Source organism: Vipera berus (genome assembly GCF_964194415.1).
Source record: "Vipera berus genome assembly, chromosome: 1".
Taxonomy (NCBI): Eukaryota; Metazoa; Chordata; class Lepidosauria; order Squamata; family Viperidae; genus Vipera; species Vipera berus.
In genome coordinates, this window is record NC_138202.1 from 213502985 (window position 1) to 213520580 (window position 17596).

General features: G+C 39.0%; 1 protein-coding gene across 1 annotated transcript in view; it reads left to right on the forward strand.

Annotated features, from left to right (window-relative positions):
* WDR35 (WD repeat domain 35) overlaps window positions 1-17596 on the forward strand; it is a 45975-nt gene that overhangs the window by 12097 nt on the left and 16282 nt on the right. The window contains exons 4-19 of the mRNA XM_081314243.1: window positions 836-928; window positions 1562-1690; window positions 3179-3309; window positions 3821-3986; window positions 4824-4969; window positions 5414-5539; window positions 5927-6112; window positions 10398-10458; window positions 11097-11241; window positions 11671-11740; window positions 12109-12162; window positions 13018-13127; window positions 13831-14041; window positions 14757-14837; window positions 14935-15071; window positions 17020-17223. Of these exons, the coding sequence (XP_081170369.1) occupies window positions 836-928; window positions 1562-1690; window positions 3179-3309; window positions 3821-3986; window positions 4824-4969; window positions 5414-5539; window positions 5927-6112; window positions 10398-10458; window positions 11097-11241; window positions 11671-11740; window positions 12109-12162; window positions 13018-13127; window positions 13831-14041; window positions 14757-14837; window positions 14935-15071; window positions 17020-17223 (2050 nt within the window). The remainder of the gene's footprint in view (window positions 1-835; window positions 929-1561; window positions 1691-3178; window positions 3310-3820; window positions 3987-4823; window positions 4970-5413; window positions 5540-5926; window positions 6113-10397; window positions 10459-11096; window positions 11242-11670; window positions 11741-12108; window positions 12163-13017; window positions 13128-13830; window positions 14042-14756; window positions 14838-14934; window positions 15072-17019; window positions 17224-17596) is intronic.

Sequence of the window (17596 nt, forward strand, 5' to 3'; positions counted from 1 at the left end):
ATGAAAATATTATGAATTTAAAAAATGGGCAGAGAGTGAGCAAGAAGCGTGGGGCAGAAATTGGGGTCGGTTAATTAGTGTAGGAGGTACCTTGAGTGTGGCATCCCCTATTGGATCCCCAGGACAGGCCTTGCCGTTGTGGAAGGACAGGATGGTGGGGACAGACCCCATGCTGGAGGCAGGACATTCCAGAGGGCCAGCATTACAGCAGACAAGGCTCTTCTGGACCCTGTTAGATGGAGTTCCTTGACCAACAAGATCCTCAGCAGGCTTTCTCTGCTGGTATAAAAGGGGCAAGCTTGTCTTAGCGGGATGAGACAGGTTCATCAAGTAATCTGGCTCCATGCCAGGGAGGACTTTAAAGGTCATAACTAACAGTTTGAACGTCCCCCAGAAGCAAAATGGCAGCCAGTACAGCTCACGAAGCAATGGCGTAATATGGGCATTCTAGGGGACTCAGGGAATGCTAGTGCTGCCATACTTTGTACCGACGGAAACTTCTGAATGCATTACAAGATAGCCCGATGCAAAGCATACTGCAGCAAGACAGACAAGGGATGAACTAGTGTTTGAGTAACCAAACACGGGGAGTTCTGATCTGGGAAAGGCTGAGGCTGGTACACAAACCAAAGCTATGCAAAGGCACTCCTAGTCACAACTGCCACCTGTTCATCAAGCAGGAGTTGCGAGTCCAGGAGAATCCCTAAGTTGCCAACTGGGTCTGAATGGGTGTTTATATATGATGCTTATCTTTAGTAGAAAGTGCGTTACGTTTTTCCCAAATAATCTTGTTGTTACTAGTGTAATTCAACAGTATCATTATGCAATTTTATAGGTGCTGTGCAAGTAGTGACGTGGAATGAACAATATCAAAAGCTAACTAGTAGTGATGAGCACGGACTTATTATAGTGTGGATGCTGTATAAAGGTAGGTGACTTGCTGGAGGATGGCTGTCATATTTATGGCATTTCAATTCTTAGATGGCTTAGAGATTTCTATAGTATACCTTTAGATCTTTAGTTGTAGGATTCTAAGAAGAATTATTTATTCCCAAAGAATATTAATATGACAATTTATTCTAAGAGATTTATTTTTAAATTAATATCATGCTGACATTCTCTCACCAACTCAATATATTGCTTTGGTCCCATGTTAGCCTGATACTAGAATATTTGGGAAGCTTTTTCTGTTTCCCAGCCTCTGAGGCTGCGGATTAGGAGCAAACCGGATGAAATCTAGAGCTGCATGAGATTTTTAAGAAAATCTGAAAGCCATAAACAAAAATATGTTATTACATACAGGGCAAAACTTCCTTTTGTTAAGGAAGGGGAATGGAAGAGCAGTTTTTAAGCACTCCTTCCTTGCCATCTCCATCTCCCAGTGTTGGAATGCTCTTCAGAGAAACTTCATGGTAGTTACACAATAACCATGAATCAATGTCCAGCTCAGTAGAGGTTATTGTGTTTGCAAATAATTTCTTTTGTATTACTTTTAACAATAGTTCAGATGAAAAATAGGAGTGTGGTAGATATGGATAATTCTTTTCCCCTTTGGCTTTAGGTGCTTGGTATGAGGAGATGATCAACAATAGAAATAAATCTGTGGTTAGAAGCATGAGATGGAATGCTGATGGGCAGAAAATTTGCATTATATATGAAGATGGCGCTGTAATTGTTGGTTCTGTGGACGGTAAAGTACTACTTATGTTAATAGAATATGCAGTTTTTTAAAAGGTTTAATGACTTATAGTGTTAGCTCCCTTCAGAAATCATTGCCCTGTTAGCTCCATCTCTAGGTTTCCATATCTTGAATAGGAAGAACTGAGGGTATGTTTGCACACATTCAGCTGAATTCATGTAAGGTCTTCCCAATAGCTGTAATTTTCAGACTGTGTAGGATTCAAAACTTATTTCAACACTTTGCAGTTTTCTACCAGGTCTTTCTATTCAATTTACAAAACTGAGAGAGGCCCAAAAAAGTGTAGGGGACATGAATGTCCATACATCTTTAAGCAGAAGTTTTTAAACCGTGTATTCCCACATGCCACTTTAAACCAGAGGTCCCTAACCTTTTGGACACCAGAGACCGGTTCTGTGGAGAGAAGTTTTTCTGCGGACCAGAGAATGTGTGGTTTGTATGCTGCCTGCATTCCACGGATGGGGCTTTGCTTGTTTGTGCGGACCAGTTGCTGGCATGCTACAGCCCGGTACTGGTCCACGGCCCGGGGGTTGGGGACCCCTGCTTTAAACAATTCCATTCCAAGATACATTACCATCACTGGAGTGATTGCTCTCCAAAAAGAATATGTTATTATTTTGCAATAACTTAGATTCACTTGACAATGTCTGACTATAGAGAAGGAAGTTTCCATATATTTTACTTTATCATTTGTTTTCATATTAAAGGAAACATTTGAAATTAAGGCACATTTAAGTTTTATTTTCCCAGCACATGAATATCATTTCTAAATAACCCAAATACCTTTATTAGAATATAGATAGGTATATATTTTTATCAATATCTAATTATGGGGATGTACAATATCAGAAGAAGAATAAAGCCAAAATAATATGATTTTATTACAATTCCATTTCAGTTTTTGTCATATATTCTTAAAGCAGTTAATGTCCTAATTCAGCTAATCTCTAATTTAGTTACTATGAAAGGAATAGAGTTGTGTTCCAAGAATGGAACCTTCCTGTCTTCCACAACCCCTTATGTTTTTTTATACATTTAATGCTGAGTGAGATGATCTTCTGGAACAGAATGGTATATATAACAGGAGTGTCAAACTGTCGGCCCACGGGCCGGACACATCACAACAAAACTGCGGCCACCTCATTGCCGGCAATGGGGAAAAGTTCCAATACGTTGTGCGATGTCACGTGACGTCGTGAGTTTGACATGTCTGGTATATAACAACACAGCACAAAAAAGAAAAAAGGCTGAAGAGTAGTTTTATCAACAGTAAGAATCACGTATTTGAATCCAAGTTTATATATTCAAGAATGTATATCATTAATTTTGAAAAGGTAGAGGGAGGCATTGAGAAAAGAGAAACAGCTTTCATTCCTGTGCATGTTCAAGAGATAAAATTCTTTGTAAACTTCCATTTTTAATGTTTTCAGTTTTGAACATTTTGTTGTGAGATGCATTGAACTTATTTTCCTTTGAAAGGGAATCGTATTTGGGGAAAGGATTTAAAAGTACAACTTCACCATGTTGCATGGTCTCCAGATGGTAGAACTCTACTCTTTGGAATGGCCAATGGAGAAATACACATTTATGACAAAAATGGAACTTTTATGGTAGGTTTAGAGATATATTCTACTAAGTAGTCACCTTTTGGATGCTTTAGTATCCAGTTAGAAAAGTTTTTCTAAGCATTCCAGCCTAATCTACAGTGATTGAATGGTTTTTAATTCTGCAGTTGCAAAGTTTAAAAAGATTTTTCCAATCATCATAGGGATTTAAGATAGTATATTATATTATTTCATATAGCACAACACAGGGCTGCTAATTAGCCTATTTGTGAAGTTGGTTTAAGGGACATCTTGATTTGTGAACTGTAGCTATTTCTTATAATACATCTATTATAAAAAAATTGTATAAAAAGAAAGCTATTTAATTTACTTTTTAAAAGATCATTGTGATTTACATATTAATATTAAACTGATTCTATTATGTGTGTCAGGTTTCTTCACTTACTTGCAGGTTAGCTCAGTTAAATGTTAGTTTAAATATTGTTTCAGCCAATCATACAATAATTAGATTTGTGAAAATATATATTTATGTATGTGTATTGAATTTATGTTGTAGATGAAAATGAAAATGAACTGTTTGGTGAATGTAACTGGAGCATTCAGCATTGCAGGAATCCATTGGTACCCAGGAACAGAGGGATATGTAGAACCAGACTGTCCTTGCCTTGCAATTTGTTTTGACAATGGAAGATGCCAAATAATGAGACATGAGAATGATCAAAGTAAGCATGCCTTGTGGTAAAAGTTGTAAAGAAGTACCATAAATTCAGTTGCCTAAAGAGGGCTGAGAAAATATCTAAAGACCCCTCAAATTCTTGATATAAACTTTCAACTTCTCTGCTCAGGACACCGCAACTAGGTTCCCCCCCCCCACCCCCCATGCCATCATTCCGCTAAACACCTAACTCCCACAGCATTATCTTATGCCTAAAGAAACGTATCCATGTAGTAGGGCTGCATTGCTATTATCCTGTATTGCTATTAAAGAGCCATGGTAGTGCAGTGGTTAGAATGCAGTATTACAGGCTAATTCTGCTGACTGCCGACTGCCAACAGTTTGGCAGTTCAATCCTGACCGGCTCAAGGTTGACTCAGCCTTCCATCCTTCCGAGGTCAGTAAAATGAGGAGCCAAATTATTGGGGACAGTATGTTGACCCTGTAAACCATGTATAGAGAGAGCTGTAAAGCAGTCATGAAACAGTATATAAATCTAAGTGCTGTTGCTATCCTTCTCATCTTTCTCATTTTCTCATCTTTCCTACTATATTTTACTATTGGTATCTTATGATTTATCACTTGTTTGCATCTTACGATTTATGATTGTATCTTTTAATTTATGATCTATGACTTATCATTTTGTTGTTTGTATGTACACTGAGAGATTATGCACTGGAGACAAATTCCTTGTCCAATCACACTTGTCCAATAAAGAATATTCCATTCCATTTCCATATTTCCATTCAAGGGGCAAATATAACTAAGAATTATCTTTCCATTAATATATTTGTATATGCCCTTTTATGTCAATATTTGTTTGTTTGTTTAAAACAACAACCAGACCCTGTCTTAATTGATGCGGCTCTGAATGTTGTGAGCATCCAGTGGAACCACTGTGGCAACGTGCTGGCTATTGGAGGCTTCCAGAAGATACCTATGCAAGATAAAGATATAAATATTGTACAGTTCTATTCTCCATTTGGTGAGGTAAACTTACGGATTTTATGGATTTTCCCATTTCTACATTCAGTGTAAAATAAAAGAAGCAAATGTTGATAGTTGAAAAAATCAAAATTTTCAAACTGATTGAGATAATATTTTTGTCATCTGGGTTTCTTTGCATTTATTTGAACCTGTTAAGATCTGATTTTTTTTACAGACAGAGGTTCTGTAATTAGTATTCAAAAAAGTAAGGATCACATTGGAAGCAGTCAACTTTCAAGTAATTTATTCACATAAATATGTAACATTTTTAGGAGATAGAATTTTTAAAAAATAGAATAATAAAAAAAATATTTTTCAAGATTTTTCTTAGCTAATTTAACCTCTTTCAGGAACTTCCAAGAAAATATTCAATATGCTATTTATTTATAACTATTTTCAAAATACTTCTAATAGTGTCCAACTAATTTATGATTGATGTCATTTCAGCATTTGCGTACATTAAAGATTCCAGGGAAACAAGTATCGGCTTTATCTTGGGAAGGAGGCGGTTTAAAAATAGCATTAGCTGTTGATCAGTGTATTTATTTTGCAAATATTCGACCAGACTACAAGGTAAGGGACATGTTAAAATATTATCAGATCCTGAACAGGATTTAATTGAGCATCTGCTTACTACTATATTGCTGAATACATTTTTGAGAGGGTTTTAGTATATTATAGTTCACTATTTATTGTTATTTTTAATGTCATAAACTCTATTCTAATTATTGGAATTGTGATCCAAAACATTAGTTTGGGGAGGGGAGGGGAAGAGGATGTTTCCTTAAAGACCCTGTACCATTTTCACAAACAATAATTATCTGAAGCATTCAACATTTTAAATGTGATTAATTAGCAATATGAGAAAGATATTCATCAATGTTGACTTTATAAATATATTTCTACATGCTGTATTACAATGTTATTGTGGAATATTAGTATCATTGTTTTTGTTAACAGTGGGGTTATTGCACTAATACTGTAGTGTATGCGTATACCCGACCGGACCGTCCAGAATATTGTGTTGTCTTTTGGGATATAAAAAACAATGAAAAATATTTGAAATTTGTCAAGAGTTTAATCTCCATAACAACCTGTGGCGACTTCTGCATTTTGGCAACTAAAGCTGATGAAAATCAACAACAGGTATTATTGCTTATTTTATAACCTTATCTGTTAGTCCAGTTGTTATTCATTCTTGATCTATAATTAAATTATCATGAAATTCTGAATTGTTCCTGGTACTACAGAACACATGAATTGGAAAGGATATTATAGGTTGCCTAGGCTAATCCTCTGCTCAGTATAGAAATCCCCTAAACCAGGGGTAGGCAACCTTGGCTCTTTTATGACTTGTGGACTTCAAGTCCCAGAATTCCTGAGCCAGCCTTGCTGAGGGGAAAGGGAGAGGTTTCCAAGCTGAGGCATGCTGGCTCAGGAATTCTGGGAGTTGAAGTCCACGAGTCATAAAAGAGCCAAGGTTGCCTACCCCTACCCTAAACCATCTCTGATGGGTGCCCATCCTGCCCCAATTTCTCCAGCAAAGGGTGTACCATTCTTCTAGGCAAACTGCTGCTGCATAACATTGCACTTATCATTGTGAAATTCCTCCTAGTGTTCAGCCTGTCCTACCTTTGATTTCAACAAAGTACAAATCCACTCCTGTATGTGACAGCATTTTAGAAATTTGTAAATTCTACCACATACAGCAGCATCTACTTCAGAAATACAAATGATTCAGGCAAGAATGTTCTGCTGTACTTGCTTTATCTTCTGGAAAAAACCCTCATTATTTCTTATATCTTTTGTACAATGCTTACAAAGGATGAGGATGAAACAGAATCCGCTGGAGGAATGGTAAAGCAATGATTTTAAATGATGCCTTAACTGATAGAGTGGTTGTTATATGATAATGTATCTATCAAAATAACAGTTTCTTAGGATGGAATTAGTACAGATTATATCTCTGTGGTAATTTCTGGAATTGCTTTTTATTTTTTATTCACAGAAGTTGCTAGATGAGAAAAATGACTATCTACTTACGTGGGGTGAAATGGGGTGAAATGATACCTAGTCCTAATGTGTATATATCCACATAACTGTCTACAGTTGTCTGTAAAAAATGTGCATTTTACTTTAGTTCTTCAGAATAGGTATTCTAGACTGTTTCCTGATAGACATTCTAAATAAAATACAGTAAAATAAACAAGAAACAAAGTACGAAATAATATACAGATCAGAAATACATGATTTTTTTAGGCCATGAATTCCACTCTCACCTTAGCCATGAAAGCCAGCTGGGTGACCTTGAGCCAATCACTCTTCTTTCAGCTCAACCCTCTTCACAGTGTTGTTGTGAAATAAATGGGAGGAGGACAGTGTGTTAGATATGTTCACCGTGTTGAGTTATTTGTAAAAAAAAGTAATAATGAAAGATGGGATACAAATAAATAAGAATGGAATAATTTTGCCTAGTGGCAGAGTAGAAAATAGAGGTGCTCAATTGGATTTATTACCCTCCTTATTTCTGGTGAAGACAATAACGGTTGAAGGGTCTCCTCTGAAGGTATTCATAGCTATCTCACACGACTCTTGGGATACAAAGGCAGAGGTAACTGAGGGGAGGTGTACGTGAAGAGGAGAGTGGAAAAAGATGAAGGAAGGAGAGATAACGTTGGCACACCTGAGCAACATTTAACAACTGCTGCTACAGGACCTAAACGGGAAGTTACTGGGTCAAAAGTCACATTAAGTAGCAACAGTCCTTGAACCTCAGCTTGGGAGTTTATGCTGATGCTTGGAGCTTAGCTTGGAGCTTGGCAGTAATAGTGTGTTGCAGCTGGAACACAGCCATGGTGAAACAAAACGGTTCTGAAAGGGCTAAGCCTGCTCTAACTTTAAAAGAAAGCAAATAATTCTAATAGGTGAGAATTGGGCTCCATGCACATATGGGGAGACTTAAAGGGTCAGAAAGGACTGAATAAGCTGAAGACCAAGATCTTAGTGACCTGACCCTGGTGGCTAACTGTAGCTGGGAAACTGATGCTAACCCTGTCCAAAACAAACTGGACCCATCAATGGGGAGGAAGGAGAGCAGTGGTGGGATTCAGCCAGTTCGCAGCGGTTTGGCAAAACCGATACCTAGTGTTTTGTTTGTTGAGCTCGCCGAACCGATTGTGATAAATCTGCGCAAGTCTCCCCTGCTGCCTCCCTCCGCCAGCCCTGCTGCCCCTCCGTCAACCCTCCCATCCCTGCCACTGCACTTTCTTGCTGCCCTTGACTCCCTTCTGGAAATGGCAGGCCCGTTTTCTGCTGTCCTCCCAGCAGAAGGGGGGGGGAAAGGAAGGGCGCTTTGTATGGGAGGACGCTAGGCTCCGGGAAAACTACACCAGCTGGAGCTGGGCGAGGAAGGCCAGGCTCCCCTTCCCCGATGGTTCTGCAAAGCCCTTGAGAAGCGGAACCGCTTCCCGCAGGGTCGGGCCTCGGCACCGGCTTTGGATGGCAAACAGAAGAGCTTTGCTCTTTTTCTCCGGGAGATCTTTTGAAATTGACCCCCCACACACACACACACACACCCCTTCGCTTTTCTGCCTTAAAATCCAGAGCAGACAGGTTTTCCTCCTGATCCGCTGAGGATACGGTAGCTACCGGTATGATTTTTCTAAGTCAAGCGTCTGCTCTGGATTTTAAGGCAGAAAAGCGAAGAGGGGGGGAGGGAGTGAGGGGCAATTTCAAAGGGCCTCCTGGAGAAAAAGACCAAAGCTCTTCTGTTTGCCATCCGAAGCGGGTGCCGAAGCTAAACCTGCGGGAAGCGGATCCCCTCCTCCTCAAGGGCTTTGCAGAACCATCAGGGAAGGGGAGCCGGGCCTTCCTCGCCCAGCTCCAGCTAGAGTAGTTTTCCTGGAGCTTAGTGTCCTTCCATACGAAGCGCCCTTCCTTTCCTCCCTTCTGCCGGGAGGAAAGTGGCAGAAAACGGGGCTGCCCTTTCCAGAACGGAGAAAGGAGATGCAGGGCAGCGAGAAAGCGCTGACCAGCAGAAAGAAGGAAGGAACACTTAAGGACATCCTGGGGAGGCAAAGGAAGCTACCGTAAGCCGCCTTTCTCCCTTTCTCTCTTTCTTGGCTGGGAAGAAGGCAGCCAACATGGGCTGCTGCTTCAGGCAAGCAGGTGCACCGTGGCAGCGACAGAGGGCTGGCGGAGGGAGGTGGCAAGGGAGGCTTGGTGGAGGAGAAGGAAGTGGTGGCTGCCGCCAAGCAGGCGATCTGTCGGGCGAAGCAGGCATGGCGGGGATCAAAGAAAGCCCCTATTGTGTAGTGGGTTCTTGACCGCATGGCAATACGATGGACAAAGGGTTCAGCATAACAGCTCTTTATTGGTGGAAGCACTGACTGAAAACAATAGGGGCTACCTGTACCCCCTTATATACCTGGCTAGGTACACAGGTAGCCAATCCCTTTATGTGATTTTCCCGCCGGGCGCTTATCAGCTAATCCTGTCTCAGTACAGCGCCACCTGATGGTAACAGCGAGCCGCTGCTTGTATTTTATTAATCCCCATACATAGCCCCTCCAGTGGCAGATGTGGCTGTTGTGAAGCAGCGGCAGAACCTTTCGCCACCACTGTCCCTTGGCTCCAAAACAGCGGAGGGGGACTGGGTAAGGTCCATCCTCTGTAGCATGGCAACCCAGCTCAGGAGGGGAGCGAAAGGGAAGAGGCAGGCAGGCAGGCGGGTCATTGATCTGGCGTGGGGAGGTCACCAAGTGGGGAGTGGCCTGGGTGCATGGGCCCTGAAGTAAGCAGGTGCAGAACTCGGGGGGGGGCAGCTCCACCCCCCCCACACACCCCCTGCCCTTGCTTGGTTTTTACGTGTGCGCCTCTTAAATTTAACAACTGGCTCTTAAAGGGTTCTATGATTTTAGAGAGACAGTTGTTAAATTATTTCAATCCCACCATTGAAGAAGGGGAAGTCTCTGGTGGGGGAATCTTGAAATTAATACCATCTTGGAAAAGCCTCCACTTTGCGAGATTGTCATATTTTATGAGACTTCATTTTTGTCACTTGAGATTTTATACTTCTTTTGATTATGAAACTGATAAAAAAATGGGGGGCTTTGTATTGTGCAAGAATATATAATATATATATTGTAGTACAAAGGAAAAGGCTGATAGCTCTCTTGACATAATACTGGTGCTTCTATGTATGAGAAGGAGTCTTTTCATTCTGTGGTTATTTTTTAAGTTGAAAAGCCTCTAATGTAATACATAAAGTATAGGTATTGCTCCTTTTTTTCTTCTCTAACTGATTAAAAATATGACTAGATGTTCAAATAATAAATTGTTCATATACATCTTTATATAATCTATCCAGAATCTTGCCTTAGAGTGTGTTGGATTTGTCTTGTGATAATTTTGTGTTTTTATTTTTCTCTAGTATGTACTTGTTCTTTGTAATTCCATTGGCACACCCTTGGATCCAAAATATATAGACATTGGTAAGCAAATATTTCAAGTATATCTGCATGTGTTTGTACGAACATTATTCTCAGTTTGCTGTCCTCATTAACACTAGTTATTTGGTAGACCTTTTTGTTACAAGTTACAAGTTGCTTTACTTAGGTTTTTCTGATTTCTGCATTGTTTTTAAATATATTTCCCTAAACCCAATTCCAAAATTGTTACAGTACATGATATTCAGTATAGAATAAGCTAGAGAAGATTACAATAATAATGATGGACAATAATGTTACATTCTTCCTGTCAGTGTAGGATTGAGGCTGAGAGACAGGCTCTGATATAGCTAATACCATTTACACTAATCTTGTGAATTGGTAGATAAGATGAAATGACAGGTTATGCTTCCAAACTGCAACTCAAGTCCTTAAACTACAAAAGCATTTATGTTTTTTAAAAGAACTTATGCTGCTTAATATGTTTGTTTAAGCAGAACAATTTTGCAAAACTATTCAATGTTGCTGTTTGTTGTTCACATCTAATACTAGATGAATTTGCATCCAAGTATTGAAAGGCCTAATTATTATTTATTTTATTCATTATTAAATATTTATGCCACCCATCTCTTTTGAAGGGTGACTCTTTAATTTATGTTTTTTTTGTTTGAATTTTATAATAGCCCCACTGTTTGTTACAATGACTAAAACACAGGTCATAGCAGCTTCAAAAGAAGCGTTTTATATCTGGCAATACCGTGTAGACAAGAAGCTCACAGCAATGGAAATTAATCAGGTAGCACGGACCAGAAAAGAAGGCAAGGAAAGGTTTGTCCATTGGTTTTTTTTTACCTCTTTTTTCTGTGCTGTATATCTTACCACTTACAGTGATTTTGTGACATTTGATTAATAATCTTGTCAAAAGAAAAAAAAATACTTTCTAGAAAAAGGTTGTAGAAAAATCACACCCACATTGATGCCAAGAACTTACATGACTTGGTCCATGGCGTCGCCCAAAGAGCAAAGAGCAGCTTATCTTTTTTCTAAAAACAATTAAAACAGCTGTTTTATGAATGATAGCTAATGCAGTTGAAATAGTCTGTTACTTGTAAGTAGATCTCTTTTGCAAAATGAAAGTGTGCTGATGCCAGAAATAATAATTGGAATTTAAAACTCTTTTTTTAAAATATGTTTTCCCATATTGTGGTACGCTTTTTCAGTGTAACTTCAGGGCAATATTTGCTTGGTTTCTTTCAGGATTTACCATGTGGATGATAGTCCTTCTGGAGCAGGTGATGGAGTTCTTGACTATGCTAAGGTCCTACAAGTAAGTTTCCTTTTTAATCAGCAGCTGAATTCCAGATGCCAAATTTGTTTATGGATTACTATTTCCATCTTAAATATGAAGTTGCTTTTTAATTTAAAAAGACATCATCAACTCATCAACATTTCTTAAACGTTATTTCATTTATCCTTGTGGTTTGCTTTGTATTTTGTTCTAGAGCACGGGTGTCAAACTCGCCGTGTCACATGACGTGTCATGACGTATTGTGACTTTTTTTGCATTGCCGGAGCTGAGGTGGGCGCGGCCTCTGTATGATGCAACCAGCCCACAGGATGGCAGTTTGACACCCCTGTTCTAGAGAAATAAGTTAAATTTTGGCTATTGCACTGTTATTATTTATATGGTTTCAGGGAACAAGGGATCCTATTTGTGCAATAACTGCATCGGATAAGACACTGATTATTGTAAGTAATAGAGAATTTTGTTTTGCTTTACAATATTTGTGCTTTGCTTTTCAAATATAAAACTTCAAGCAGTTGAGAAGAGTAAAATTAGTTTAAAATAAGTAGTGTATCTGGCCATGATGGATTTGAATTTATATATTGTACATAAGAAAACAGAATTGTACTAGGATAGGAATAGGGAATAATTATATGAACACACATACACAAAGTATAGTAAATGGTACTTTTAACAACATTCTAATTAGACTATTTGAAAATTGGAGGGCAGAGTGTTCTCGCCTAACGCCAGCAGAGATTACAACATCTTACATAAAAGCACAGTGCAACCACATACCTGAAGACTTTTACACATTAAATATTTTTCTGGATGATAATTAAAAAACAGTTCAGAAATACAGAATTAAAGCTATGCATTTTTTGTATATAGATAAATTGACAGAGAAAACTTAGGAGAAAAACACAGTGACCCAGTTCAGGGAACTAACTAAGTTTTATAAGAGAAAATCTGCACAACCATTTTGCATTTTGTAGTTTAGGAACCTGACTTATACCAAATGTAATCACAGTATTTTTTAATTAAAATAGCCTCTATAATACTATGCATTTTGAAGAGAAGAATGGAAGATGCACAGGCAAAAGATCTCCTGTGTCAGTTTGTTAGGCTGACATATGCATGCCAGAATGCACCAGTTGTTCATTTAGCCAGTTACTAACTGAATCAGAATATTAATACAGAAGCCTTTTCGAAGTGCAGCAAAAGTTTGTTAAATGACATGATATACTACATGCCTTACTAAGTGCCTCTAATGAGGAAACGTTTTGCTTCACAGTGCCTTACTATTTATTTTTGCCTAGGGAAGAGAATCTGGCACCATTCAGAGTTACAGGCTGCCCAATGTTGGTTTAATTCGAAAATATGTCCTAAACCATCGACCCTATCAAATGTCTTTGAATTGCAAGTCGAGGTAAGAAAAGAAAGGTTTGATATTAAAGCGAGACTCAATTTTTTATTTGCAGTTCTTATAAATTGGTTAAAGGATCTTGAAGGATTGTAGATAATGTACTAAGGTAAAGGTTCCCCCGCACATGCGTGCTAGTTGTTTCCAACTCTAGGGGCCGGTGCTCATCTCCGTTTCAAAGCTGAAGAGCCAGCGCTTGTCCGAGGACGTCTCCGTGGTCATGTGGCCGGCATGACTAGACGCCAGAGGTGCACAGAATGCTGTTACCTTCCCACCGGAGTGGTCCCTATTTTTCTACTTCCATTTTTTTACGTGCTTTCGAACTGCTAGGTTGGCAGGAGCTGGGATGAGTAACAGGTGCTCACTCTGTTATGCGGCACTCGGGATTCGACCCGCCAAACTGCCGACCATCTGATCGACAAGCTCAGCGTCCTAACCCACTGAGCCACCGCGTCCCTTTTGATAATGTACTATACTATACTAAAAACAAGATTATAATACAGGTAAAGAACAACTATGATGGGAATGACAGATTTTGTTTAAACAAATATTCCTAGTCTCTATATTTGTATTACAGAGCAAAGTTCAGTTGAAAATTCTTTTCATTTTTGCTGAAAATGTATCCAGAGAAAATGTTTGGGTTTTAATTTAATACTGAAATGTTAATCAAAAGTATTTTTTTCCTCCTCTGCCTTTGTTATGTTTGCAGTCGTCTTGCTATCATAGATATGTTAGGAATGCTGATTTTCTTTGACTTGGATATACGAGTAACAGACAGTTCAGGATGCCAAGGAGTTGGTGAACAACTCAAACTGGAGCGCAGAGATGTTTGGGATATGAAATGGGCCAAAGATAATCCAGATTTGTTTGCCATGATGGAGAAAACAAGGATGTACGTGTTTAGAAACCTGGATCCTGAGGTAGAGTAATTAACAACAATGGAAAAATATGAATTTAATTATGATCATAATCGTCATATTTGAATTTGAATTTAAATTTCAGAGAGAAAATAAGTGAAGTTCACTTAAATGGGCTGAAAGTTCAGTGAATAATCATTTTCAAGGAATTGTTCTTTTGATTTTTTTGCCACTGCCACCACTTTCTTGCCAGCTCCATCTGACCATTTATAAAGTGATAAATGAATAGCAACATTTGGTGTAGCATTGTGTAACTTTCAAGATAGGTGTATCATTTTAGAAGGTCATAAGTAAAGTATAAAGGTGATTTCTCTGTTTATTTTTGCCCTAACCATGTTGCAAGAAAAAATTAACTTACATCTTTTGGCTATTACCAACTAAATATTTTCCAATTGCCTGAATTGTCTTTAAAGTCATCTTTGATTACCCTTCAGAACAATTACAGTCATATCTGTTTTAATTGATACTTTTTATTCTCATTGGTCTCCCTTAGTCACTGATTTAAAAGTAAAAACTTTCAAATATTTTTTTTGGGGGGGGAGTTGTAACTAAGGTGTTCAACCCCTTGAGCACTCTAATTGCAGGTGTAGAAACTGTAGTAGCATGGATAAAAATCTTTTAAGCAGGATTCAAAGAGACTTTGTGTTGCACTTCCAAAATGCATTTAAGTTTGTTTTTTTAAAAAAAAACCCCATTAATTACCTTTATGTATTCCAAGGAGCCCATTCAAACCTCTGGATATATTTGCAACTTTGAAGATTTAGAAATCAAATCTGTCTTATTGGATGAAATATTAAAGGTAAGTAAACAAATTCTTTTAATCAATGAAAATGCCATGTGCCAAAAAAAAAATAGCTTGATTGGAAATGAATAAGATTTTTTTTCTATTTAAATAGAATCCTGAACACCCTAATAAGGACTGCATAATACATTTTGATATTAGATCACTACGAGATGCTCAGGCAATTGTTAAAGAGGCAGGGATTGCAGAATCTTCCCAGTTCATTGAAGAAAATTCACATCCAAGACTTTGGTAAAAATCTTGTTTCTCTTTTTTTTCCCTACAGCTTTTATGATGATTCATAATGGTGATTTGTAGTACTTCCTATTACATTCTTATAATAAGCATTACTAGCAGAGAATATTGGACATAGAGAAATTATGAAAAAAATTGGAGGGCTATTTATTCCTCCTAAACCATGGATAGTTGTTCTATAATGTCTACCCATTATTCTATAATGGGCAGGCAGAATTTTTCCCCCCAGTAACTTAAATTATCCCACTGAAAAAGAAAAAGAATAAACAAAAGAAAGGGTACAATGTGCAGAGGTGAAAATTGTGACTAGAAAATTTCTGAGACTTCTTACAGTTTTGTGATTTTGAAGGATAAATTCAATAGGACTACATATGCTTCGGAAATAAGTTTGGAAGAATTATACACACAATATGTTTAGGTACTCACTGCAGCATGCCACTCTTTTCTCACATTTGACAGTTAGCTTTCACATCCCTAGAGGTAGAGCTCAATTAAAGAAGCTTGAAATACTAAAGTGAAGGTTTTCATGGAATGATGTGATTGCCGTCGCTAAGCAACAACACACCAGGAATGGCCTGGCCATTAGGCGAGGCAGCTTCCTGCCAGCTTCCCATAATCAGGGCAGTGGGGAAGCCAGCAGCAAGATGCAAACCCCACACGTTGCTGGGTGAGAGAGGGAAGCAAGGGGGTACGTGAGAAGGTCAGGGAGAATGCATAGGGCCGTGGTGGTGAACCTATGGCACGCGTGCCACAGGTGGCACGCAGAGCCCTCTCTGTGGGCACGTGCACCGTCGCCTCAGTCCTAGGCCTTCAGCTGGGTTTTATAAAACCATTTTGCTTTAGGCCTCTGCTGCTGTGTGCAAAAAAAAAAGTTCAATCAATCAATTTCAACTTCTCAAGGGGGAAAAAAAGATCTCGCAAAGTTGGAATTGATTGAACTTTTTAGTCCCACCCAGTCTGCTGTTACCACCACAGCCATGCCCACCGAATGGACCACACCCACCCAATTGGTCACGCCCACCCGGCACCCAATGATACATAAGTGGGTTTTGGGTTGCAGTTTGGACACTCGGTCTCTAAAAGGTTTGCCATCACTGGCATAGGGTATGGTGCAGAAGCATGGTTTGGGGACAATGTGCAAGGGTACAGAGGAGTGTCAGGCTGTGTGTGCGACGGCCTCAGTGCCACTTGGATTTTCAGCCTGAGATCCAAGAGGCTTCTGAAGCCTCTCAATAACAAAAACCTCCCTTTTTACGACCCTGTAATCCCTTAATTCAGGGTACAGGCAGGGCGACGGGATGGAGCTGAGTGTTATTAGGCAGATGCCCTTCCTGGCGCCATGCAGAGTTTGCAGCAGATATTTTTTCTTTGTACCCTAGAAAAAAATTCTGCCGCTACCTAGGATTGAACTCAATCTTCCAAGTTGGAGGTGAGTGTCTTCATCAGTAGGTCACTCGCTTCTGAAGCCTCTCCATCTGGGACTGAAAATCCTCCCGGGCTGAAAATGCTTCTTGATTTTCAGCAACTCTTGATTCAGCTGGCTGAAATCCCTGATGCCAAAATCTTCCCGGATTTCAGCACACAGCTTTTTCAGCTAGTCCCTAAAGACAGGAGGGATCTTTTTAGAAAGTGGCACTGGCTTGTGATCTTCCCTGTCAGCTTCCCTATTGACTTTCTGGGGAAGCCAACAGAGAAGATTGCAAACGATGATCACAGGGCATTTGGCAACTGGTTGTAAGTGTGACTGTATTACCAAGTGCCCAGATCTTAAATCACATGACAGTGGGGGCATTGTAAAGACCACAACACTGGGGACTGGCTCATAAGTCTCAACAGCATCATAACTCTGAACAGTTGCTGAACAAATGTTCATAAGTCAAGGACTATCTGTATTCCTAATAAAGATGATATCTATATAGATATAAAATATGTGTACTTTATACAGGCGTCTACTGGCTGAAACAGCTCTCCAAAAACTTGATCTTCACACTGCTGAGCAAGCTTTTGTACGTTATAAAAATTATCAGGGTATTAAGTTTGTAAAACGCCTTCACAATCTCCAGAGTGAAGCACTTAGGCAAGCTGAAGTGGCAGTTTATTTTGGAAAATTTGAAGAAGCTGAAAGAATGTATTTGGACATGGATAGAAGGTAATTTCCCTAGATAAATTTAATTAAAAGAGTACAAAATCCCAAGTATATAATAGCATTTGATGGTGGGAAGACATGTTTTTGAACTAATTTAAAAATGTGAGTGTATACATAAATTACATTTCCCGAACTGGACTCCTTAGAAAGACTAATAAGAACGTGAAGCATGAAGAAGGATTGCAGAAAGGTCAAACTAGCCAATTTCAATTTGCAGCATTCAATTTTTTTTTTGCTTGACATAAAGTTGTTTTCAGAGGTGTCCAGAGATGTCTGAATAACAAAAGCAGCTTCATGTTGTTTCTCCCTTCAGGCTCTGCTCCTTTTGTATATCTGTGTGACATCTTGACTCATGTACAGAACAAGTGGAGTTGTG